The sequence below is a fragment of the Mesoplodon bidens genome (genome assembly GCF_964165515.1).
Source record: "Mesoplodon bidens genome assembly, chromosome: 11".
Lineage (NCBI taxonomy): Eukaryota > Metazoa > Chordata > Mammalia > Artiodactyla > Ziphiidae > Mesoplodon > Mesoplodon bidens.
This window is the reverse complement of record NC_138167.1, coordinates 2,202,597-2,226,935: the sequence shown is the minus strand read 5'-3', so window position 1 is coordinate 2,226,935 and position 24,339 is coordinate 2,202,597. Positions and strand designations below refer to the sequence as shown.

Genomic DNA, 24,339 nt, shown 5'->3' with positions numbered 1-24,339 from the left:
TAGCATCATTCTCTTACCCACGACAAAGGGAAGAACTCAGGGTTTCATATTTGTGTTAAGGAAAAGTGGTGATTTAACTGCCAGTAGGAGATACTGCTTTTTTTTTTTTTTCCCCAAAGCCTATGATAGCAGATCAAGTGCCTTTCGCTAATAAACTGAGACAGATTCCCAGAGGGACCAGTCCTGGGCTTCAGAGGGATGTACGTCAGTGGGCGGTGCTTCCTTTTGTCCTAATAACACTTAAGGCCTTAGCTATCCAGGACTGTTGCTCTTTTGATGCTGGGCAAAACAAAAAGGCTTATCAAATCACAGGATTTCAGAATAAGAAGGAATCTTAGAGATTCTATTTCATATGCGACTTAGGCCTCCCCCCACTGGGTTCAGCAGTGAGTCAGTAACGTTTCTAGCGCCCTGGCCTCAACTCCAGCGACGTTCGTTGGTCTTCATATTAACCACACACTAGTGTAGCCGCTCTCTAAACCTCACTGTCAGTTAAAGCTACTCCGTCACCAAGAGTCAGTAAAGAGTAGTGGGAAGAGCACAGGCTTTGGAGACCCACAGATGTAGGTTCTGTCATGCCTCTCACTAGAATTCCAGGCTCTAGTCTCTACCTAAACAATGGAGATCAAGCTACCTGCTTAAGCAGGGTGATTGTGAGGATTAAGAAAGAGAAAATCTAGTAGCGGGAGTATGTTAAGAATTCTTACAACTCAGCAATAAAAAACAACACAGAAAGTGGCCCAGGGATCCAAATAGCCATTTCTCCAAGAAAATATACAAATGGACAATAAGCACATGAAAAAATGCTCAACATTAGTTACTAAAGAAGTGGAATCAACAATGAGACACCACTTCACACCAACCAGGATGGCTAGAATAAACAAGATAGTAGTGCCAGCAAGGGTGTGGAGAAACTGGAATCCTCATGTATTGCTGGTGGGATTGTAAAATGGTACTGCCACTTTGGAATGCAGTCTAGCAGTTACCAAAAGTTAAACACGTGCCAAACAGGAAAGGGTGAGGAGGGATAAATTAGGAGTTTGGGATTAACATATACACACTACTATATATAAGATAGATGACCAGGACGTCCCTGGTGGTGCAGTGGTTAAAAATCCGCCCGCCAATGCAGGGGACACAGGCTCGAGCCCTGGTCCGGGAAGATCCCACATGCCACGGAGCAACTAAGCCCGTGCGCCACAACTACTGAGCCTGTGCTCTGGAGCCCGCAAGCCACAACTACTGAGCCCATGCGCCACAACTACTGAGTCTGCGCTCTGGAGCCCACGAGCCACAACTACTCGCGAGCCTGTGTGCTACGACTATTGAAGCCCATGCGCCTAGAGCCCGTGCTCCACAACAAGAGAAGCCACTGCAATGAGAAGCCCGTGCACCGCAGCGAGGAGTAGCCCCCGCTCGCCGCAACTAGAGAAAGCCCACGTGCAGCAACAAAGACCCAATGCAGCCAGAAATAATAAATAAATAAATTTTTAAAAAATAAAATAGGGGCCTCCCTGGTGGCGCAGTGGTTGAGAGTCCGCCTGCCGATGCAGGGGATACGGGTTCGTGCCCCGGTCCGGGAGGATCCCATATGCCGCGGAGCGGCTGGGCCCGTGAGCCATGGCCGCTGAGCCTGCGCATCCGGAGCCTGTGCTCCGCAACGGGAGAGGCCACAACAGTGAGAGGCCCGCGTACCGCAAAAAAAAAAAAAAATAAAAAAAATAAAAAAAATAAAATAAAATAAAATAAAATAAAATAGGTGGGGCTTCCCTGGTGGCGCAGTGGTTGAGCGTCCGCCTGCCGATGCAGGGGACGCGGGTTCGTGCCCCGGTCTGGGAAGATCCCACATGCCGCGGAGCGGCTGGGCCCGTGAGCCATGGCCGCTGAGCCTGCGCGTCCGGAGCCTGTGCTCCGCAACGGGAGAGGCCACAACAGTGAGAAGCCCCCGTAACGCAAAAAAATAAATAAATAAAATAAAATAAATAAAATAGGTAACCAACAAGGACCTGTATAGCACAGGGAGCTATACTCAATATCTTGTGATAACCTATAAGGGAAAAGAATCTGAAAAAGAATATATACATATTCTTACATATAAATGTATGTATAACTGAATCACTGTGCTGTACACCTGAAACTAACACAACATTGTAAATCACCTATACTTCAATGAAAAAAAAGTTAAACAGAGTTACCATGTGATCCTTCACTTTGACTCCTTAGGTGTGCATCCAAGATAAATGAAAATACATATCCACAAAAACTGTACAAAGATGTTCAAAGCAGCATTATTCATAGTAGCTAAAAAAAGTGGAAACAACCCAAACGTCCATCCACTGGTGAACAGGTAAACAAAATGTCATTCATCCCGACAATTGAATATCGTTCAGCCCTAGAAAGGACTGAAGTCCTGACCTGTGCTGTAGCGTGGGTGAGCCTGGAAAACATGATGCTCCGTGTAAGAAGCCACACACGAAAGGCCACATGTTTAATGATCCATATAAGTGAAACATCACAACAGGCAAATCCATAGGAAACGAATGTAGTTCATTCCCAAGGAGAGGGAGGAATGCGTAGTGACTGCTAATGGGTACAGGGTTTCTTTCAGGTGACGGTTTGCAAATCTGTGGATGTATGAAAAGCCACTAAATTGCATACTTTAAAAGGGTGAATGTTGGACTTCCCTGGAGGTCCAGTGGTTAGTATTCTATGCTTCCACTGCAGGAGGGCACAGGTTCAATCCCTGATTGGGGAACTAAGATTCCGCATGCTGTGTGGTGCGGCCAAAAAAAAAAAAAAAGGGTGAATTTTATGTGGGTTGTTTATCAATTTTTTTAAGTCTATGAAACGGCTTAGTTGTGTGCCTCGCATACAGTGGGCACTCAATGACAGTTAACTATTTTCTATATTTTGGCTTCAACTGACTTCCTATCTATTTCCCAACATTGTCATTCAGATTCCAAGATGTATTTAATACCATTCATTCCTTCATTCAGCATTTTTTTTTTATGTGCTTTGTACATCCTAGAAATTGTGCTGGATCTTAAGTTTACAGAGAAGACAAAAACAGTGTTTGTGCTCCAAAGGTTGGTGGGAAGATGAGCGCTGTTGGTGCAGAGGACAGAAAGCAGAAAAGGTGACTTAAATGAGGTAATGTTTGAGCTGAACTTAGAGGTAATTTTGGAGTCAGAGGACTGGGCATTTCAGGTGGAAAAAGAACATGTGCAAAGGCAGGGAGAACGGAAAGTTTGGAGAAGTAGGATACAGGAGACAGAGTCCTAGAACATGGGGCATAAGAAATGGTATGAAATTTCACTTAACAGAATAATGTAAATCTGTTACATATTTCAAGACCTTTGCAATAATTGAAAACATTTGGTTTTGCTTTAAAATGGAAAAAAAGACCCAATAACCAAAATCAGAAGCATCCTGGCAGTCTAGTGATTAAGAATCCGCCCTTCCACTGCAGGGGCCATGGGTTCCATCCCTGGTTGGGGAACTAAGATGATGCATGCTGCGTGGTAGGGCCAAAAAAATTTTCTGTTTTTAAAGATAATAAATAAAAATAAATTTAAAAAGAAGCATAGTGATATCAATTCATGCATGAAGAAAGAATCTGAAGTGCAAACTCACTTTCTTAAAAATTAGGGGTGAGAGTAAGCATGATGCAATAAGAAATCTATGAAATGTTTATTTCTTGGGAAATCTTTGTACTGTGAATCAGGGTAAGGCACAATCACTAAATACCAGGGCTTATTGCAGTATCTGCAGGAACCAAGCAAAGGATGGTCTCTTTTTTTTTTTAATATTTATTATTTATTTATTTGGTTGTGCCGGGTCTTAATTGCAGCCACCAGCTCCTTAGTTGTAGCACGTGGGCTCCTTAGATTCGGCAGGCTGGCTCCTTAGTTGTGGCTCCAGGGCTCCTTAGTTGAGGCATGCAAACTCTTAGTTGCAGCATGCATGTGGGATCTAATTCCCTGACCAGGGATTGAACCCGAGCCCCCAGCACTGGGAGCGCGGAGTCTTATCCACTGCGCCACCAGGGAAGTCGCAAGGATGGTCTTTAGATCTTCAGAAAAGAGCCATTGGTGTCATCTGCTTTGCTTTTTAAATTTTCTGTTTATAGGAGTTGCTTAGGAATAAATCACTTTTTTATCCATGAAATTTATGTGATTTTTCACAACATAAAATCGCCTCTGGCCATGTTATTTTTGGTCCAGTCTTATGATTCCTACTGCGTCTCCACCCACACCACACTAGGTTGGCTACCAAGATTCCCTGTAATATTTGTAACATAGCAGACTATGCTCTCACCACTCACGGTACATGAGAACAGAAGAAAGGAGATGGCTACAGCCCTGATCCAGAAGAGAAATTCCCGGCCTGAGCTAGAGGGAGACTTCAGGAATAGAGAGGAGGGGACAGGCCTGAGGGACACTCAGGAGTAGAAAGGACTTTTTTTTTTTGTGTGTGGTATGCGGGCCTCTCACTGCTGTGGCCTCTCCTGTTGCAGAGCACAGGCTCCAGATGCACAGGCTCAGAGGTCATGGCTCACGGGCCCAGCCGCTCCGCGGCATGTGGGATCCTCCTGGACCGGGGCACAAACCCGTGTCCCCTGCATCGGCAGGCGGACTCTCAACCACTGCGCCACCAGGGAAGCCCAGGACATCATTTCTTTGTGGTGGATGTGAGTGTTAGGAAAGAGTTAAGGGTAGTTCTCCAACTCCAGAGTTTCTGGCTCGAGGAACCATGTGTACAGTGACACCATTAACTGAGATTTAGCAGTGGGTTTCCAGTAAATTTGAGAATAGGGATATGGAGCTCCGAAGAGAAGTTGGGATTAAAGATAGAAATCGTGGATCCAAACTATGGATGTAGGTGAGGGGGAAACCTTAATGGTCAGAGAGATGGCTGGTAAGAAAGGAACGGTCTGAATAACGAGAAAACAGTGTTCTGGAAACTTAGGGGAACGAGAACTTCAAGAAGTGAGAGGTTGGCAGCATTGCCAAACACTGCAGAAAAATAAGCTAAACTAGAATTGCGATATTGGATTTGGTGATTTAGTAGCAGGTGAATTTAAAGCAATTCCAGTGAAGTGGAGACGGAAGTGGGCCCCTATTAGGCTGAGGAGTGAGACAAGGAGGAAGATGGGAAGTAGCTCTGGAGATGATAAGACCAAGGAAAGCAGTTTTCCTTGGTTTCAGGTTGGGGAAGACGGGATCACATTTATAGACTGAAAGGAAAAAACCAGAGGACGGTACTGAGGGCAGAGGGATGAGGGGGTGTTTGTGAAGGAAGAAGCTGCAGGAGGGTGAGAGCCGGTGCAGATGGAGGCCAATCAGAGCAGAGAAGCAGGTAGCTGTGGAAGGGTGGCTGCCTCGCTTTTCATATAGAAAATAAAATCAAAGCCGTTCACCGAAAGTGAGATGGGGCACTGATGTGACTGGAGCTTGAGAAGAGTGGCAAGACAGGAAAGGGTGACGAGGGGCAGGTGGTAGAATTGTTAAGAGTAGGTCTTGGCGAAGGACACGGAGCTGAGCTGACTGCCGATGGAAAAACGCCTCCGACTGTAGCAAGCCAAGCCAGTCTGCTTCACGCACCCTCCCAGCTTCCCCAGGATACGGGCACAGAGCCCCAAAAGGATCGGAATAGGCAGACCAGGCAATTCCCTGGTGGTCCAGTGGTTAGGACTTTGCACTTTCACTGCGGAGGCCTGGGTTTAATCCCTGGTCGGGGAACTAAGCTCCTGCAAGCTGTGTGGCGTAGCCAAAATTTTTTTTTTTTTTTTTTTTTTGCGGTATGTGGGCCTCTCACTGTTGTGGCCTCTCCCGTTGCGGAGCACAGGCTCCGGACGCGCAGACTCAGCGGCCATGGCTCACGGGCCCAGCCGCTCCGCGGCATGTGGGATCTTCCCGGACCGGGGCACGAACCTGTGTCCCCTGCATCGGCAGGCGGACTCTCAACCACTGCGCCACCAGGGAAGCCCCCAAAATTTTTTTAAATAATAAGTAAAAAATAAAGTGTTTGGACCTAGCTACTCAAAAAAAAAAAAAAAAAAAGAGGGACTTCCCTGGTGGCACAGTGGATAAGACTCTGTGCTCCCAATGCAAGGGGCCTGGGTTCGATCCCTGGTCAGGGAACTAGATCCCACATGCATGCCACAACTGAGAGTTTGCATGCCACAAATAAGGAGCCCTGGAGCCACAACTAAGGAGCCCATCTGCCGCAACTAAGGAGCCTGCCTGCAGCAGCTAAGACATGACACAACCAAATAAATAAATTAATATTTTTTTTAAAAAAAGGGATAGGCAGAGCAGCAGAACAAAAGGTGGAGCTGGAGGGAGGCTTGGCTGCCAAGCGAAAGGAGAGGCTCAGCAAAGAAAGTGTTTGGAAAGGGTTTTTTTAAGTCTCGCTATGAAAACATTGCTTGATGGTTCTGAGCTGTGAAGGCCTTCCTCTCCTGCACTGGCTAGTAGCCTAGTTTCAAGTTAGCCCTACAAAACGCTGGTGTGGATACAGCCTGGACTTCTGGAGAATTACTTACCTCCTAAGGTGACAACACAGTACACCCACGTCACTGTGTATAGAAGCCTATGCGCCACAGCTACTGAAGCCTGCACGCCTAGAGCCCATGCTCCACAAGAGAAGCCACCACAATGAGAAGCCCGCACGCCGCAGCGAAGAGTAGCTCCCTCTCGCCGCAACTAGAGAAAGCCCGCGCGCAGCAACGAAGACCCAACGCAGCCAGAAATAAGTAAATTAAAAAAAAAAAAAATCAACTGTGTTATACTGACACAGGAACAGACCAGCCAATGGCAAGGAATATGAGGTTGAGAAATACACCCAATTTACATTGGAATTTGGGCTATAGAGGCATTTCAAGTTGGCATGCTAAAGATTTTTTTTTTATTTTAGACAAATATTTATTATAAAATAATATGCTTGATACGTCAGCTTACCTCTACCTACCTACCTACCTATCTATCCATTTTAGATAATTGTAGATTCGCACATGGTGGTAAGAAAGAGCAGAGTGATCCTATGTACAGGATCCAGTCTCCCCGCCATTCCATGTGGACATGGTTAGTCTGCAGTTTTTGCATCTCAGTAACTCCAGATTGGATCACAATGTTGGGCCTTATGCTGGTTTTGTGACATTTTCTTCTCCTTCTGGCTCCCAGTTGTCTCAGATCCACTAAGCACCTTAGTGTCTAGCAACGTCCGGGCTACTTTTAAATGAGCACCATCTTGATATTGCTCTGTTGACAGTTCCAGAGTCTCTTCATTGGCCACCTCAGCTTGACATTTGAACAGTGATCATTAAATATGAACTGACCTATATGGGAAAAGCACCTAAAAAAGAGTGGATCTGTGTAGAACTGATTCACTGTGCTGTACAGCAGAAACTAACAGAACATTGTAACTCCACTCGACTCCGATAAACGTTAATTAAAACAATAAGTACGAAATAGAGGGACCTACAACCTGGATGAGCTACTGCAGTAGGTGCTCTCATGCAGGTTGTTACAAGATTCCCTTTGGCCCCAAGCTCGGTGATACATAGATTGAACTGGTCTGCCCAGGAGTCTTTCACTCAGAGCAATTGCCCACCACAGCCCTGCTTTTCTTGTGTCACTCCCCAGGCCCAGCCAGCACCTGATAAGCTTCTGCAGAAAATAGCTCTGTTCTCTGTGGGCAAATAGCTCTGTTCTCTTTCTCACTTCATGTCAAACCAACGAACACCAACCCCCCAAAAAACAACCGTATAAAACTCTTCTTTCTCTCTATGTTCTCTGCTTAAATCCTAATAGCTTTGGGATTCTGAGTGTCACCTCGGCTCAGTCTGACCCGACCCCTCTCAACTTCATCCCTCCCCACCTCCCTGTGGTCAAAGCTGGTCCCCAGCCTCACCTCCCAAGTGCTGGCATTTGAGATGTGCCGCCCTGTCCCCACCTGCCCCGCCCCCGCCCTCTGCCCCTTTGAGCCCTGTTCTCGACAGACTCCTGTGTCTGCTGGGCGGGCCCCCTCCTCACCTCTGACCCCTCTTCTGTGCATCCCATCAGTGTTGGTTCCCAGGGTTCAGACAGGCTCTCTTCACAGCCCCTCCCCGCCGTGTGAGCTCATGTTTTTCCACAACTCCAACTACAAATGGTGAGGATGTGGGATTTCTTCTGGAGGTCTCTGAAAGCAGGGGTAATTGCCCTTGAGAACGGTATGGAATTTAAGGGAAATCACACCTGGAAGAAAACTATTCCACCTAGAAAGCCAGGATCACACTAGGATTGGAAAATGGATAGCAAAGGAGAGCTGACCAAGATGAGAAAAATAATTCAGAGACGGATTGGTTGTCTCTGAGGTCACCTTCTAAATACTGTGAAGGACAACTGAGTGTGCAATGTCCCCTAGAAAGACCTGGGATGACAGAATAAAAGATTTTCCACACACGTCTCTCAGTGACCTGCACGGACAGCCCTCTTTGGACGGTAAGAGGTAAGAGGCCTGGATGAAGAGCAGAAGCTTTGTCAAGGCAGAAGAAGTTTTCATCAGCTCTGAAAGCTTAGGAAGAACTCAGCAGGTCATGTTCTCCACAAGACGGGTCCTTAGGCCGAGCACCCTCCCCAATGGCCCTCGGTCACCACCACCTATACGTGGTGAATGTGCGCAGAACGTGAGGGGCCAGGAAAACAGAACCCGAACCGCATCCCCTGACTCGTTTCACTGACTGTCTCCTTCCAAGTTCTTAGACGGGGCTGGTCTCCTTTCGCCGGAGCCTGGCCAGAGGAGAATGTTCTATGTTCGTCGGTCCTCCTAAACGGACTTGAAATCAGTCCCCTGCCCTCAGCACTTTAGTACTGACCTGGAAGGAGACAGGCGCCTCGGCCCCTGCTCAGAGGGTCAGAGCTCGCTCCTGGCCCCGCCCTAAGCCTTCCCAGTCCCGACAAGCCTCAGTTAATGGGGTTTGCTGCCTGCAGAGGGCCTGGAGAGGAGAGCAATGTTGCTCTTAACTTTCCCTCTCCAGGGCCAAGCTAAATTCCGGAGAACCACATACAGTGGGGATTTGTATTTTCTTTTTTCCATCCCCAGTCCGGGTGGCGGCCCAGCTCAAAGAGGAGTCTGTTCTGGGGAAAAGACAGCGTCTGCCTCTCTCCCAAACCAGCCCCGATCAAATCCCAAGCAGCCGGTCCTTAGATAACACAGCTGAGAAACCTGAAACCAACAGCTCAGCCCCATCGGTGCCCAGCTTCACTGTCTGGAACCTGAGTCGGGCCGCTGAGATGCTGCAGTGATTGAACGCTAAGTGGCGTGACTGGGGTTCTCGCACAAGGGTTCATAGCCTGGACCTGTGAACTCAGACAAAGAAGGTTTTCAGAAAGTCTGTCTGGGGCTGGAGCACTCGAGCTGCTCTGTGGCACTCGGCACATGTCCCGGGCTTTGGGATCATTGTTATTCCCCAGCAAAGCCATTAGGTAGGTTGACATTGCCCCGCAGATCCCTTGCCTGGGCGGCCTGCAGCGCCCCCGGCAGAGGAGTGGCTTCAGTGGTATTTGAGGCAAGGGCAGGGACATCCATGCTCCCGTTTCTGCTTTATTAGAGGAAGGCGTCCTTACATGAATGGGCTTTAAAAGAGGCGGAACCTCCTATGAGCAGGGAGTAAGAACATGTTCCGTGATTACTAAGTGTTTATGGAATGACTTCTGGGCTGGATGCTTCAGAAGCAGTACAGACTATAGAATGTAGGACAGGTGTGGTCACCGACAAGCCCTGTTGGGGACAGGAGAAGTTGTGAAGTCAAGAGTGGGAGACGTACATGAAAGAGTTTCTTTTTCCAGGATCAAAGAATAGAGGCAGGAAATCCAGCTTCGCTCAGAGGCCTGGAGACCTACAGGTTATTCAGCAAATGCTGAGAGAACACCCTCAGCGTTGCAGGAGGTGGTGCCAGAGAGCTAAGGCGTGAAAAGCTGCCATCTGTGCAGCCCCCAAAGGGGAGTGTGTGTACACCTGTGTGTCTGTACTCGTAGGGACCCGGTCTGTGGAATGTGTCCTTGGGAGAAAAGACGGAAACCCCAAGACTTCACTCAGAGGTACGGGCGCTGTGGACCGTGGGTCTGGAGCCACTGTAAGTCACACAGCTTCTAGACGTCATACGTTTACTCAGAACCATGGGTCGTCATCCTCAGCTTCAGTGCAAAGCTCCTTGCCAGTATCTGTAGTAGCAGGCTGGAAGATGCAGACAGGAGAGACCATCTTCCCAGAGAAGGTGAGAGAATATCTTTCCACAGAGTTTAGTGTCAGAGAGACAAGGGGCGGAGCTTCAGGGAGAGCTGATTTAGCTTCTGTTTCAGCAACAACGAATGAGCAACCAAGACTACTGTTCACCCTTTCTCCTTGTAGGTTTCCCAGCAAACAAGCAAACCTGAGTGGAGGGAAATAATTGGTATTACTCAGGTGAAAACTGCACAAGTCAAAGTTAGTTTTTCAACTTGGGTAATTGTCTATTGACTTGCTGGGGAATCCTCTTTCCCGGGGGCAGAATGCTGGAAGAGAGCTTGTACTGGTTTGGAGGCAATCACAGTGCAGGCTGGAAAGGGAAGCCCGACCCAGCCATAGATGCCAAAAAAGCTTCAAAGCGTATAGTTCTGGTCTGGGTCACGCCTCGAGTTTGAGGACTGCATTCAAGACTCATTTGCTTGGGAGGGAGATGAAGTTTTATGCTCTCAGTACGTGAACTGCCTGGGATCTTTCCCAGCCAATGAGCTTTGTTCTGACCCTTCAGCACAACATCTCTGCCCTCTTCCTCTGGTTCCCTTTACTCTCTGTGATGTAGTCTTGCACAGATCCTTCTACAGGGATGGTAAATATTCATCTGTTTCCCAGTCCAGTATGCAAAATGATTTAGGACCACAGATGGCGGAGCTAAGGCTAGGGGCTTGGCCCGGGCTCATACAATTCTTTCTATCAGCCAGAGAGAAGAGTTCAACTGCATTGGAAATCAGGAGAAGTAGCCAATAAGAAGCATTCAGTGAGGGTCTCCACCTTCTCCTGGGGTTGACCACTGCAGTAGCAAACTCTTCAGAAAGATTTGTGAAAGATGGACTCGTGGAAGAAAGGGACAGGAAAAAAAAAAAAGACGTCTTTAGTAAAGAGCCGCCCAGGCAGCATGAGTGAGGGTGAGGAGGTGAGGGTGGGGAGGAGAGGATGAGAAGAACGATCATGTGGCCAAGTGGGTTACGGACTTACGGATGTGCTGAGAGTGAGCTCACAGTTTCCAGGGTGAATATATTTCTCCAGGGTAGCAATATGTGCAAAGGGAGAAAACAAAAAAGTACCAGGTCTGAACTTCGAAAGCCTGAGTTTGAGTCCCATGTGAGATAAGTTTACCTACATCACCTTGAGTAAGTTATTTATCGTCTCTGAGCCCATTTCCTACGTGCAAAATGGGATCAGAGAAACCTACAGCTTCGGGTATGGATGAGTTACATGAGTTGACTGTGGCCCTTGGGGATCACTTCAGCACTGTTCATTTCTCTCTCAGGATTTCTCTCAAAGGATCTCAGGCCTCTGTGTCTCAGTTGAAGACACTGGCTTAGTGATGGCCCAGAGTTCCTCACTGGTTTATCACTGGAATTTCCAACCAAGGTATCTCCATGAAATACATTTGAATAGCAGGGCAGCTCCCGTAGTAAAAGAGAAGAGGAGGGTGAGGGTCTGTGTGGGTAGAAAGCAATATGGAGGGTGGGGTGGGAGAGGGAGGACTCTCTGGGTGCAATGGGAAGAGCGCCAGAGGCTTAAGATCTGGTTTTAGTCCTGATTCCATCGCTTACTGGTCACGTGAACTTGGTGCAGGTCACCTTCAAGAAACCGAAGCTTACTTGTGAAGTCTGTCTGTAAAATGGAGAATATTTCCCCTGTTAGTCTCCTGTGACAGTGAGAAATAAAACACACGTGCTGTAAGCTCAAAGGTGCTGCATTACTATCATTAGTATTCTTTTGGCCATGCTGCGTGGCTTGTGGGATCTTAGTTCCTTGACCAGGGATCGAACCCAGGCCCTCAGCAGTGAGAGCGCAGAGTCCTAACCACTGGACTACCAGGGAACTCCCCCAAGGTGCTGCATTATAACGTAGACATCAGATTTTAGGAAAGGGGAAGGGTAGCGCTGGGGTTACGGGATTTAGTATATTCTGACATCCCTATAGTCTAGAGTGAGAATTGCTCTGGATACAAGAGTTCTGCTCTTATACCTATAGGTCAGTGGACACCCCTTCCCTTTTACAAATCAGAATTTTTGCTCCCTGTGCTAGCCTCGGCCCATTTTAGAAAGCTTAGGTTGACTTCTCTTAGAAAGCCTCTGTAATTTGGGAGAAGAACCTTTGTGGTTTGGCTGGACTCTGACATCCTTGCCAAGCCAAAGACACAGTCTGTCCCATCAATACTACAGGTGACATGCTGGAACTTATTTCCTCCTTTCGGGTACAGTTTGTGTGATATGGCCCTGGGCCACTGAGGGCAGGTGCCAGGGCTGAAGTGGGAGAGTGAAAGGATGGAGAAAATCATCAGAAGAACCCGTGAGCATCCAGTTAAATGGACACGACGATGAGCAGACCTCGGTGGCAATATTATGCCACCAAAAATTGTCACCACAAATACCTCTGGATCTGAGGGAGGAGGACAGCAAGCTCAACTGATTGAGAAAGGAATTTGGGTCTCAAAGTCCAGATCCTTTCCTGCTGTGATGTCGCTAGGAGTCGAAAAGGGATTTGGAGCAAGTGGTGTGAAATCAGGGTCTAATGTGAGGCAACCACAGCAGGAAAGAGAACAGAAGAGGGAGGGAGAGTCCCAGGAGTCTCCTGGCCTCCTCACCCCTCCCCACCCCTGTGCCCTCTCACCAGAAGCAGGAAAGTAACCATCTGTTCAAGCTATAGGAACAGAGGAGGAGTGAGAAAAGGAGGGCACAGAACTGAGAGGTGCAGACTGATCTCTTTCGTTTTCTGAATTTCTTTGGAATTCACTATTTGGACCAGAAACTCTACCTTTGAAGTGTCACTTTTCTTTTTTAGTGGAATGTCTTTTTCCTCAACTGGATGGCATGCTCTATGTTTTATATCTCTGCCAGTTCCCACATAATAAACACTTCAAGGGTCTGGTAGATTGAAGTGGTGGTATACTTCTCCCCAGAGGGCCAGTCTTTAAGGAGAGAATCGTGGGGCTGCCACCGATTTTCATACAAAGTCCTGAAAGTGATTCAGCCTAATGTCCAGGGTGGTTGCCCCCAGTGAGAGAGAGAGACTCCATGTGCAGGGGCCCTGGTCACCTCCCACCTGTCTTGGCCAAGCTTGTACCCTCTGGCCGCTCCTGTCTTGGTCTTTTGGAGAGAAAGAAGGGGTGGGAAGTGCACACAGCTGTGGTTTGGACCTTCACAGAGACATTTCCCTGGGGCTATTAGTAGAGAATTGTCCTTCAGATTCACCTTTTGCTGAAGAACTACACTGAGAATTCTGGGGGACTTTCCCTCCTGGGGCTACCTCCCTCCTCAAAGGGTACCAAGTGACAAACAGACGCTGTGCTGCATCCTGAGGATGCACAGTTCTCCCCCCCTCTTTTTTTAAAATTAATTTTTATTGTAGTAGAGTTGTTTTATAATGTGTTAGTTTCTACTGTGCAACAAAGTGCATCACCTATTCGTACACGTATATCCCCTCTTTTTTTGGATTTCCTTCCCATTTAGGTCACCATGCTATACAGTCAGTTCTCATTAGTTATCTATTTTATACATAGTATCAATAGTGTATATAGGTCAATCCCAATCTCCCAATTCATTCCCCCCACACCCCGCCCGACTTCCCCCTTGGTATCCATACGTTCGTTTGTTTGTTCTCTACGTCTGTGTCTCTATTTCTGCTTTGCAAATAAGATCATCTATGCCATTTCTCTACATTCCACATATATGCATTAATATACAATATTTGTTTTTCAGTTCTCACTTTTGAAGCCCTACAGGGAAGTTGGGGGACTATACTCAAACTCAAAGGGAGAGTGCACCTACCAGTGGGTGGGTACACATCAAGCTGCCAGTTGTGCTAAAGCTCCAAGGAGGATGGGGTTACTCAGGACTGGGCGGGTCCAAGAAAGCTTCATAGACCTGAAATGGACCTTGGAGGAGGGGTCAGACCTGACCAACTAGACCAACTGGAAAGGAAAATGTGTTGGAGGGGGTGAATAAACTCATTTTAGCTGGAGCAGCTTTCACGTGGCCACGTAAAGTTGGAAAAGGTTTCGGAAGACCTTGAATGCCAGATTTACAGTTTGCACTTTAATCAGTAAGCACATTTTCAAGCAGGTGTATGGATGCATAGACGATTTTACAAAGACGATCTGGTGGTAGTGGAGGAGATGGGGGGGTGGCAGGTGGGGAGCCTGGAGTTGGGGGTCTAATTAGAAAAGTTCCAATAGTCCCGTAGGGCCTATGGGATGGTTGAACATCCAGGTACAGTGGTAGCAGAGGGAAGGGGAAACCACTCAGTTATGTGAACAGCTGTGTTTCAACAGTATTTGCACGTTGTTCATTTGGCTTAAAAATGTCCGGGAATGCTTTTGACCCCCTGCTTTCTCCATAGTCTCCTGAGCATTGTCCCCAGGAGAAAAAGCAAAAAAGAAAACTGCAGTGTTCCTCGATGAATGACCTTAGGCAGTCCACTGTGCTCCTCTGGACCTTAATTCTCTCATTTAAATCAGATAATAATGTTTTACCTGCCTGAAGGCAGAGAATTGGAATTCAGAATATCTTGATGAACTTTTTTAACTCTAGGAGTGAGTTTGTGTTTTTGTTGTTGTCGTTTTGTTGGTTTCTTTTCTGATTTGTAATTTTTCCTCAGAACCCTCCAACATCCATTCTCCCCCCAGGCTTTGTCATCCTCGTCTGGGAGCAGCTACTTGGGTTTACCCTGGGGGCCGTATAACTCTCCCAGGGTCTCTTGGAGATGTGGTTGGGAGAGGAGACCGCGGCTGAATTGAGGCGCCAGGGTTCCCCAGCTCCGATGTCTACTCTAAGGCAGGAGTAGGGTCGCTGCGGACCACGAAACGCCCCAAGCCGCAGCCTCCCCAGCACTACCCCCGACCCGCGCCCCGCGTCTACAAAGCTTCGACCTCACTCGTGCTTGGGGAGCAGAGTGCAGATCACACCTGCCCCACGCACCCCCGGCTGGCGGAGGCGCCGGGGATTGACCAGCGAGGCCCGAGCGGCCGTCCCCCTCCCGGCTCCGCTCGGGGGCGGGGCCCACCTGTGCCGCGGAGGCGGGGCGGGGCGGGGCCGGGGGCGGGGCAGGTGGGCGGTGGGCGGAGGCGCGGGCGGCGCGGGCGGGGGCGGGGCGCGGCGCGGGGCGGGGCGGCGCACCTGGGTAGCCTCCTCATGGGCAGCCCAAGAGCGGGCAGCGAGTGAGGAGCGGCGGGGCGGCGAGTGAGGAGCGGCGGGGCGGCCGGCAGCGAGCCCACGTCCGGGCGTGAGCAGGAGCCGGCGGGGCCTCAGGAGGAGCATGAGCCGGCGCCCCGCGGCGGGGCGGCCGGGGCGGGCGGCCGGGGCGCGGCGCTGAGAGCCGTCCGGGGCCGGGCCGGGGCCGGGGGCGCAGCGCCATGGGGGGCCCTCGGGCCGCGCGGCTGCTGCTGCTCCTGCGCCCGGTCAAGCTGCTGCGGAGGCGCTTCCGGCTGCTGCTGCTGCTCGCCGTGGTGTCCGTGGGGCTCTGGACTCTTTATCTGGAACTGGCGGCGTCGGCCCAGGTCGGCGGGAACCCCCTGAACCGGAGTGAGTAGCGCCGGGGCCGCGGCAGGCGCGTAGCAGGGAGGGGGCAGGGCCGGCGGCTCCCGCTTCGGGGGGGACCCTCCCCCCATCTCAGACCCGGTCTTCATCTCGCTGGGTCTCCAGGTGCCGGGCGGGAAGCCGGGAGGGAAGCCGGGGGAGCCTCGGGGCCACCCCTGGCCGCGCTGGGCTCGCAGACCCGGTGCCAGAGAAACGCGTCCACGCCGGCTGAGGTCCGTGTCTGGAGCGCCCTCGGCCGCCTCCACCAGGCCGCTCGCTCCAGTCTGCGCGACCCAAACTTTGCTACCCGCCTTCTCCGTGGCTCGCTCCGTTTGCTCCCCTGCGGCGTTTTCGGGGAGGGGTCCTTTATTTTAACGATACCGCCGTTTGCCACTCGCCTCCCCAGCTTCCCACAGGCCACTCCCCTCCCAGCCCCTTCCTCTTCCTCCAAGTCTCCCACCTCCCTCGAGCGGTCCCCTCTACTGGTCCTGGCCACCCCCCACCCCCAGCGGGTTGTCTGCAGCCCCCCTCGGGAACCCTGCGGAATGAGCTGAACCCCCAGACCCTGCTCAGGGCAGCTCAGTGGGCCGGGCAGTGGGTAGATTCCTGCTTCTCTTTTTCCACGGAGCCAGAGCCACTTAATCTTTCTGTGTCTCAGTTTCCTCCTAGGAAAAAGGAGGAGATGCTCTCTTTCTCTTTTTACTTCAACAGGCATGCCTGTCCGAGGTGATTTTCAGTTTACTACTGACGGAGTGAAGTAAAACCTCCGAAGTGTCAGGCACTGTGTAAAGGGTCGCTGCAACAGTTGGAAAAAAGAGAAACTCCCAGAACTACTAGGTGCCCTTCCCAAGCCTGAAGGGTGGAGGTTTATAATTCCAGACAACGTATGGAATTATAGACATTCCCCCTTTCAGGAAACCTAAGGGACGACTGATGAAACTCTGGTGAGAAGATGCTCTAAGTTCTTGTGTCAGCTGTTCTGGCCAGGGCTGGGTGTGGTGCTTTGCCTCCTCTTGTGGCCAAAGACAGGGAATTACTAGGGTCAGTAATTGAGCTGGTTCAGGACAGAGATGGGTATTTATGGCGGAACCTCTCACTCTGTGGCTGCTGAAATATTTCTGGCTGTGTGTTTGGAGACTGGGCTTCCATTCCTGGTTCTGACGCTAACTAGTTGGGAAATGCATGCGCAAATGGCAGCTTCTCAGGTAGAAGGAGGGAGTTGGTTCCTTTCAATGTGAACACTACGATTGTGTGATCTCCCCGCCTGAGCATTTCCAGGGTCAGGGAGCCCAGCACACCACGAGGAAGGGTCTTCCCAAGTCAGGTCCACAGGTCTCAAGTAGGAAGAGTTCTTCCTTCTGAAGACCGATCTGCCTTCCCTCAGCTCCCCAAGCCTTTCTCGCTCCTCTGAAAGACAGAGTGTATCCACTCTTCCATACGCGGCCACTCAGAGAGTCCCCCGTGGATGAGCCCAGGTGGAGTGTGGGTGGATGGGAGGCCCTGGGAGGGATCTCCCTTCTCACCTCCTTGGCCACCATCTTGTTAACCTGGTAGCCAGTGGAGTCCTCTGCACAGATTAAAACCAGAGAGGAGAGACTTCCCTGGCGGTCCAGTGGTTAGGACTCCACGTTTCCACTGCAGGGGGCACGGATTCCATTCGTGGTCAGGAAACTAAGATACCACATGTTACGGCATGGCCAAAACAAAAAACAAAACCAGAGAGCAAAGCAGTTGCTTTGTGACCCTGAAATGAATGGCCTCCCTCACCCCCCAGCACATACTTTTCCTTCACCCCAAGTGAGCTTTCTCCTCAGAGTCCGGGAGCGGTTTGCCATAACTATCATCTCACACCTGGCTCCCAACCTCTGCCTCCTGTTGGCGGTCCCATCCTTAGCCATCAATTCCTGGGTCAGTTTCTTTTCCCTTCGAGATGAATCTTCACTTTCTGACTGGGTTTCCTTATTCTTTGTTTCCTTTTCCAAACTGACCCTTCTCCAGAAGAATGTTCTCAGCGTCCTAGTCCAGAATTGGCTTTCCGTTTCCCTAACTTGTTTATAACGGGGGTCCAAGCCTGGGCACTGATGGATCCCTTGTATCTTCTTTTCAGCCTCTTAGAACCCTGAAGCCCACCTGCTATCAGGGTGGCTTGTCATGCCGGGCTGTCCCATCGTATTCTACTGATTCCTTGATTTCCTTTTGGAATGAGATTTAGACAGTGGCTGTGCTTTCTGGCTCCTGGTTCCCCACCCTTTGTTTTTAAGAAGCTCAGACATCATGCATCAAAGTCCTGTCTTGTCTTATAGGTCTTACTCCCAGCCATTCCTCTGGAGGGAGAGTGGGGGAGGAGGGGTTAGAAAGCAGAGCGGTAAGAGGGTTGCTAGCCTTCCCTCCCATACACCCTGGCATACAGCAGCAACCAGAGCCCCAGCTTGGCTCTGCTTGCCAGCAAGCCACCCTGCCTCTCTCTAGCAGCCCCTGCCAGCTCACTGCACCACCAGCCTTCCTGTGATCTGTAAGGCCAGCCTCCGTTACCAGGAACCTTTCATTTGCCTGTCCCTTTGTGACTGCCGCCCTGATCTGGTGCTGGGAGAAGTGTATGGAGAGCTGGTACTTACAAACTCCAGAGCGGTCAAGTAATGACAGGGAGCGTGCTTCCTGCTTCTTATGGAATAACCCTGTAGTTTGAGATGGGTGATATGCAGTTTGGGCTCTATCTGTAGAAAAAGACACAACCACATTTGGAATAACTTCAGGGAGAAGCCACCGAAACTGTTCATGGATAGAAGAATGGGTCCCTTGGACAAAAGAACGAGAGCTGTTTACTCACTCACGCACTTATTTATTTGTTATTATTTTTTATAAATTTATTTATTCATTTATTTATTTTTGGCTGCGTTGGGTCTTTGTTGCTGCGTGCGGGCTTTCTCTAGTTGCGGTGTGCGGGCTTCTCATTGCGGTGGCTTCTCTTGCTGCAGAGCACGGGCTCTAGGTGCGCGGGCTTCATACTCACTCATTTAAACAAGTATTTGTCTAGCACATAGCTCGAGCAGGGCATTGTGCTCGGTCACTTAGATGTGGTGATGGCTCTGTTATGGTTTCTGCCTCTCACAGCTTTCCCTCTAGGAGGGGAGTTCAGGTGCGTATGAGAATAATCATAATAGGAGACAACCATTAAGTTTTACAGAGGTAGAACCTACACGTTGCTGTGACACTTCTGGAAATGAGACACGGCTCTTTCAACTAATATTTCACGGAAGTGGTGACATTTCAGGAGATCTTGAGGAGTTGGTAAGACTTTAGTGGACGCAGAAAGAGAAAGCTATTCCAGGCAGAGAGAGCAGCAGAAGCCAAGACCAATAGTCAAGGAAAAGTTAGTGTTTGGAAATGTTGAGCATCTGGGTTTGGTGAAACAGAGGGTGTGAAGGAGGATAGGGGATGGTGCCATAGTGTGAAAGACTTTGAATAACAACCTTAAAGGGTGGCGTTTATTCAGTAGATGAGAGAAAGCAGTCGAAAGTTTTAGAATAAGGTAGTGTTGTAGAATGGATAGGGAAATAGTCAAGCTGTTTAACCATACTGTACTTTGGTATGGATGGTGGTGCTGGGATGGGGCGGGAGGTTCCTTGCTGTGGCTGGCATTAGTCTTTAGCTGCTGGGTCATGGAGCTCTCCTGAGGACAGGTCAGGGCTCTAGTGGGACAGTCAGAAGGCCTGGGGCATTCACTATATACCAACACATTCATAAGTGTTCCAGTATTTTGAGAACTGGCACAGGTGTACCGGTGTGTACTGGCTGAAAGCAACCCCGGGCACAGACTATTATTGGAAGTTAAAGACCCCGTCCTGGCAGCTTTTAATGAGCTATACCCATTTGTTCAGACTGGATTAGCTACGTCCTGCCTGAGGGCAGAGGTCTGGACTAAAATGGTTTCTAGGTTCTTTGCTCTATAATTGACCTGCTGCTGAGACCAGCTTGGTGCTGGAACCAAGCGATCACAGCTGGCCACAGAGCCAGGGCCGAATGGTGGTGCACACCAGCCTCTTTCCACATCTCACAAGGCTGGGTCTGCAATGTCCCCATTTAAGTGTCCAGTGTACCTGCTAAACCCCAAGGTGTTTCCAAGCCTGAAACCTATAACACATCTGCCCGGCTGGCCCCTGCGATTCCTAAGTGACTCTGAGTGGGCTGCGGTGGCATAGCCACAGATGTCAGGCGGGCCCTGTGGCTCCCGGGGTCACCACAGACATTCCGATTTGGAAGGGAGACAAACCCTCCAGTGACAGAGGTAGCTCAGGGCAGAACGGTAATCTGAGATGCAGGCCAGGAGAGAGGGAAAAACAGATGAGACAGATGTGTGGCAGAGCGGGAAGGCCGTGGCTTAGAACTGAGCCTCGGAGCAGAGGCAAGTGTGGAGGGCAGCACAGCTGCTTCGTGGGCCCCTTGGGCCCGGGTCCCTGTCGCATGTCGCCCTGGCTGGGCTGCCCCTCGTTCCCATGGAGCCTCTGGCTCCTTTTCCTCTGTCCTACTTACCTCTCTTTATGCTGCCATTCTGGCCACCTGGCTGCTGCATGGAACTTCAAGCCAGTATTCAATTCAGGGCAAATACTAGGCACTCAAATACCTTCTGGTTATGGATGGTAAGCTCTGCATTTCCAAGCACCTGATATTTTCCACTGGCAGATACTTGGCTTATCAGTGATGGATCCAAGAATAGAACCTCGGAATTCTTGTTCCTCGTACCATAATACATATAAACAGCAATAGCCTTTAAACACAAATGCAAAGGATAAGACTTAAGCCGTCAGTGCTTTTCCTATTAAAAGTATGTTTCCTTTGGACCAGCGCCGTCTGTACCAGGACCACAGGGTGTGAGGACAGGGGCCCTCACCCAGCCTTGGCCTCTCCTTTCCTGGTCTCTCTAGTCCTTTCTGACGTGGCCGCAGAATCCCAGCAGCACAGCCGGCCCCGCTATCCTGCCGTCACCCAGGGATCCTCGTGTGGGCTGAGGCCCCGATCTCCTGCTCGGTGGTGGTTGGGCTGCCGGCCGCCCCTGTCCTGGGAGGTGTCCAGACGCTCCGCACGGTTCTGACTGCTTTGCAGCACGAGGCCTTTGAAGCAGCCACTTCTGTGCTGGCTTTAGGAGTGGCTGGTGGCGCACTGCAGTAGTTTTCCAGGCCCCAGAGCCTGGCCTGGGCTTTATGGAGCGGAGCGGAGCAGCTGCCAGAGCAGCGTTTGCTTTGGAAGGGGGCCTGGAGGCTGTTCTTGCAGTTGGCCGCTGACTGTCTGCTTCTCTACCGAGTTCCACCGCTCTCAAATCCTACCCTTTTAATTTCCACGAGCACGCTTCCTTCTATCCGAGGATGATGAGGTCTCAGCTAGGCCCAGCATACGTTCTGAGCTTTCAGACAACCCTCCTTTGACCTTGTGATCCACAATTAATAGATTTATATGTTACCTGATATAAAAAGTACTACTGGAAGGGGTGAGAGTAGTTTGGATGGGGTGTATATAAAGGGTCCTGGGCTGAATATGTTATACATTTGAGCAAAGCATGACGGATAGATTAAATTTTTACAGACTCTTAGGTTCCAACAAGCACTGCTTTCAGTGTTAGAAGTATCCATGAGATGAGCAAAAATGAATATTTTTTTAAATCTCTGTGATATTTTAGTATGTAATTTACTTCTTATGCTAAACTTAAAAATTTTTTTTTACCATTGACCAACTTTTTTCGAAAATAAGCATGCAAATTGTCCATGTGGTCCCTGTTTTGTTTTGTTTTACTTTTCATGGAAGTACCTTTTTTGTTTGTTGGGGTTTTTTTGTTTGGTTTGGTTTCTTTTTTTTGGCCGCCCCACGTGGCTTGTGGGATCTTAGTTCCCTGACTAGGGATCGAACCTGGGCCCCTGGCATTGAAAGCCCGGAATCCTAGCCGCTGGACCACCAGGAAATTCCCATGAGAGTATGTTACATGTACAGAAAAGTGCACACGTAAGGGTACAGCTTGATGAATCTCCACAAACTGAGCATACCCTTGTCACGAACACCCTGATGAAGAAACAATGGTACCAGCGATTTCTGTCACTACCATAAGCATAGATTAATATAGTCTATTTTTATACTTTATGGAAATAGAATCACAATGGAAATGATTATAAAAACAACACATGTTCATTATACCAGATAATCGCTGTGTATCTGGACCACATTAACCCCTATAAAATTACCTTTTTTGTGCATTAGGCACCTAGTACAACTGATCCAATAACTTAAGGAGGGGCAAGACCCAGGACCTAAGTGCTATGAGATATAGCCCTGTGAAAGTCTCCAAGGATGGGATTGAGAGTCATTGCTTATCCTGTGTTTGAGAACCTTCCAGAAACGTTTCTTCTGGTCTTTTTTTTTTTTTTTCCAGTTTTAGAGGTATAATTGACATAGTAAAATGTACAACATAATGATGTGATGTATGTATACATTGCAGAATGATCACCCCAATACGTTTAGTTAGTATCCATCATCACACATAATTACAATTTTTTTTTCTTGTGATGAGAACTTTTCTTCTGATCTTGATATTAGAACTAGCTCTGCTCTCTGAGCAATCCGTTTGTTTTCATTTTTATTGGCCATGTACATTATATAACCACTCAGGTTTCTCCCTTTGTGTTGGTTACTAGAAAGCTTTAGAATTCAGTTTTTGGTTCGTTTGGAAAAAAGTGTAAAAGATTTTATGATTTTCACTTTGGTACCAATTTGATTCCTCTGTCTTTTTCTTTTTTTCCCCACAACTACTATTAGTTTATGTCATCTTATATTCTGTGGTACTTGCAAGCCACTTTAACTTTTTCTGGACCAAATCAAGGCATAAAGAAATCAATAAAAGTGCTATGGTATATATAAAAGTATGAAGAAGAAACTGACAGTCACCTATAATCCCACTACTCTGACCTAGAGATTCTTGAAAAGAAAAAATAAAGTATAATAGCTGTGATAACCAGATGCTGGATTCTGGAAAGAATTCTAGATTAAAAAACCCCCAAAACATGAATTATTATTTTCCTGATTTTTTTTGTTTTTAGTCTATTTAGGTATTGAAAAATTGAATGACATTCAAAAATAAATTCTCACGTCCTTATGTGTGAAGTGGACATCAAAAGCTTGGAATTTACTGACATGCTGGGGCCTGAGCCACTGTCATTGGAAACAATGACATAAATGTAAGGAAAATTTAATAAAGCTTGGGGCACCCCTGACAATACTAATTAAAAAACCGAGGGGACTGGCCAGGAAGGCCAGGAACCTCAAGTTTGTCCTTTGGGCTTCCGACCTCCCCCCAGGCCAGTGGGGGGACCAGGAGTGTGAAGAGCTGTGGCTTCTGGATGCAGAAAGTCACAACCATCATCCGTCCAGCCCCTTTACTAACAGATGAGAAAACAGGCCAGGGGAAGAGGTGTTATCTGCCTCCTACCCATTTCTTCCCTTCCTTTAAACTGTGTTTTTGGGAATTCCCTGGTTAGGACTCGGCGCTTTCACTGCCAGGGCCCAGGTTCGATCCCTGGTTGGGGAACTAAGATCCCAATAAGCCATTGCAGGTGGAATTGCGCTTTATGGCACCAAGACCTGGGAAGAGGGCCCAAGGTGGGAAAAGGAGAAGGAAAGGTGGGGGTGGGAATAGAGAAATGATATTCCAGACAAACCATGGATTTTATAGAGGCAGACCTGGGAGATACTGTGGGTTCAGTTCCAGACCTCCACAATAAAGTGAATATTGCAAGAGGGTCACACAAATGTTTTGGTTTCCTAGTGCATATAACAGTTATGTTTACACTATACTGTAGTCAATTAAGTGTGCAGTAGCATTATGTCAAAAAAAATCTACATACCTTCATTCAAAAACACGTTATTGGTCGAATTCAGGGAAAAAATTTATTGGTTATAAAAATGCTAACCATCATTCTGAGCCTTCAGTGAGACATAATCTTTTTGTAATAGTGACATCATTAAAAAAAAAGTAAGTAACATCAATGATCACGGATCACAGATCACCATAACAAAGAGAATAATAATGAAAAAATTTGAAATACTGTGGGAATTACCAAAATGTGACACAGAGACACGAACTGAGCAAAGGCTGTTGGAAGAGTGGTGCTGATACACTTGCTCGACACTCAACGCAGGGTTGCCACAAACCTTCAATTTGTAAAAAATCCAGTATCTGAATTGGGCAATTGGGATTGACATGTATACACTGATGTGTATAAAATTGATGACTAATAAGAACCTGCTGTATAAAAAAATAAATTAAATTAAATTAAAAAAGAAACTAATACTAAACTTTTTTGGGGTTATTTGTATGGAAATATGTTAATATAAATGTTTCAGACATTACAGGAAATTCCTAAAAATCTTATATGTTCTGGTATAATGTTATAAGTCATAATTCTAGTTATTATTTTAAAATGTTTATCTCAGAAATAACTAAATTTCCTTGTCAATTGCATTATTATGAACTTTCATCAAATCTTTAACCATGGTCATTTTTAAGTCT

The 24,339-nt window shown here is 48.3% G+C and overlaps 1 protein-coding gene across 2 annotated transcripts in view; it reads left to right on the top strand.

Moving 5' to 3' along the window:
- Positions 1-15,628: 15,628 nt before the first annotated feature.
- Positions 15,629-24,339, top strand: part of B4GALNT3 (beta-1,4-N-acetyl-galactosaminyltransferase 3) — a gene marked incomplete at its 5' end in the record, with an annotated part of 94,601 nt that continues 85,890 nt past the window's right edge. For both annotated transcript variants that reach the window (XM_081249172.1, XM_081249171.1), the window contains one exon: positions 15,629-15,797. In XM_081249172.1, the coding sequence (XP_081105298.1) occupies positions 15,629-15,797 (169 nt within the window). The remainder of the gene's footprint in view (positions 15,798-24,339) is intronic.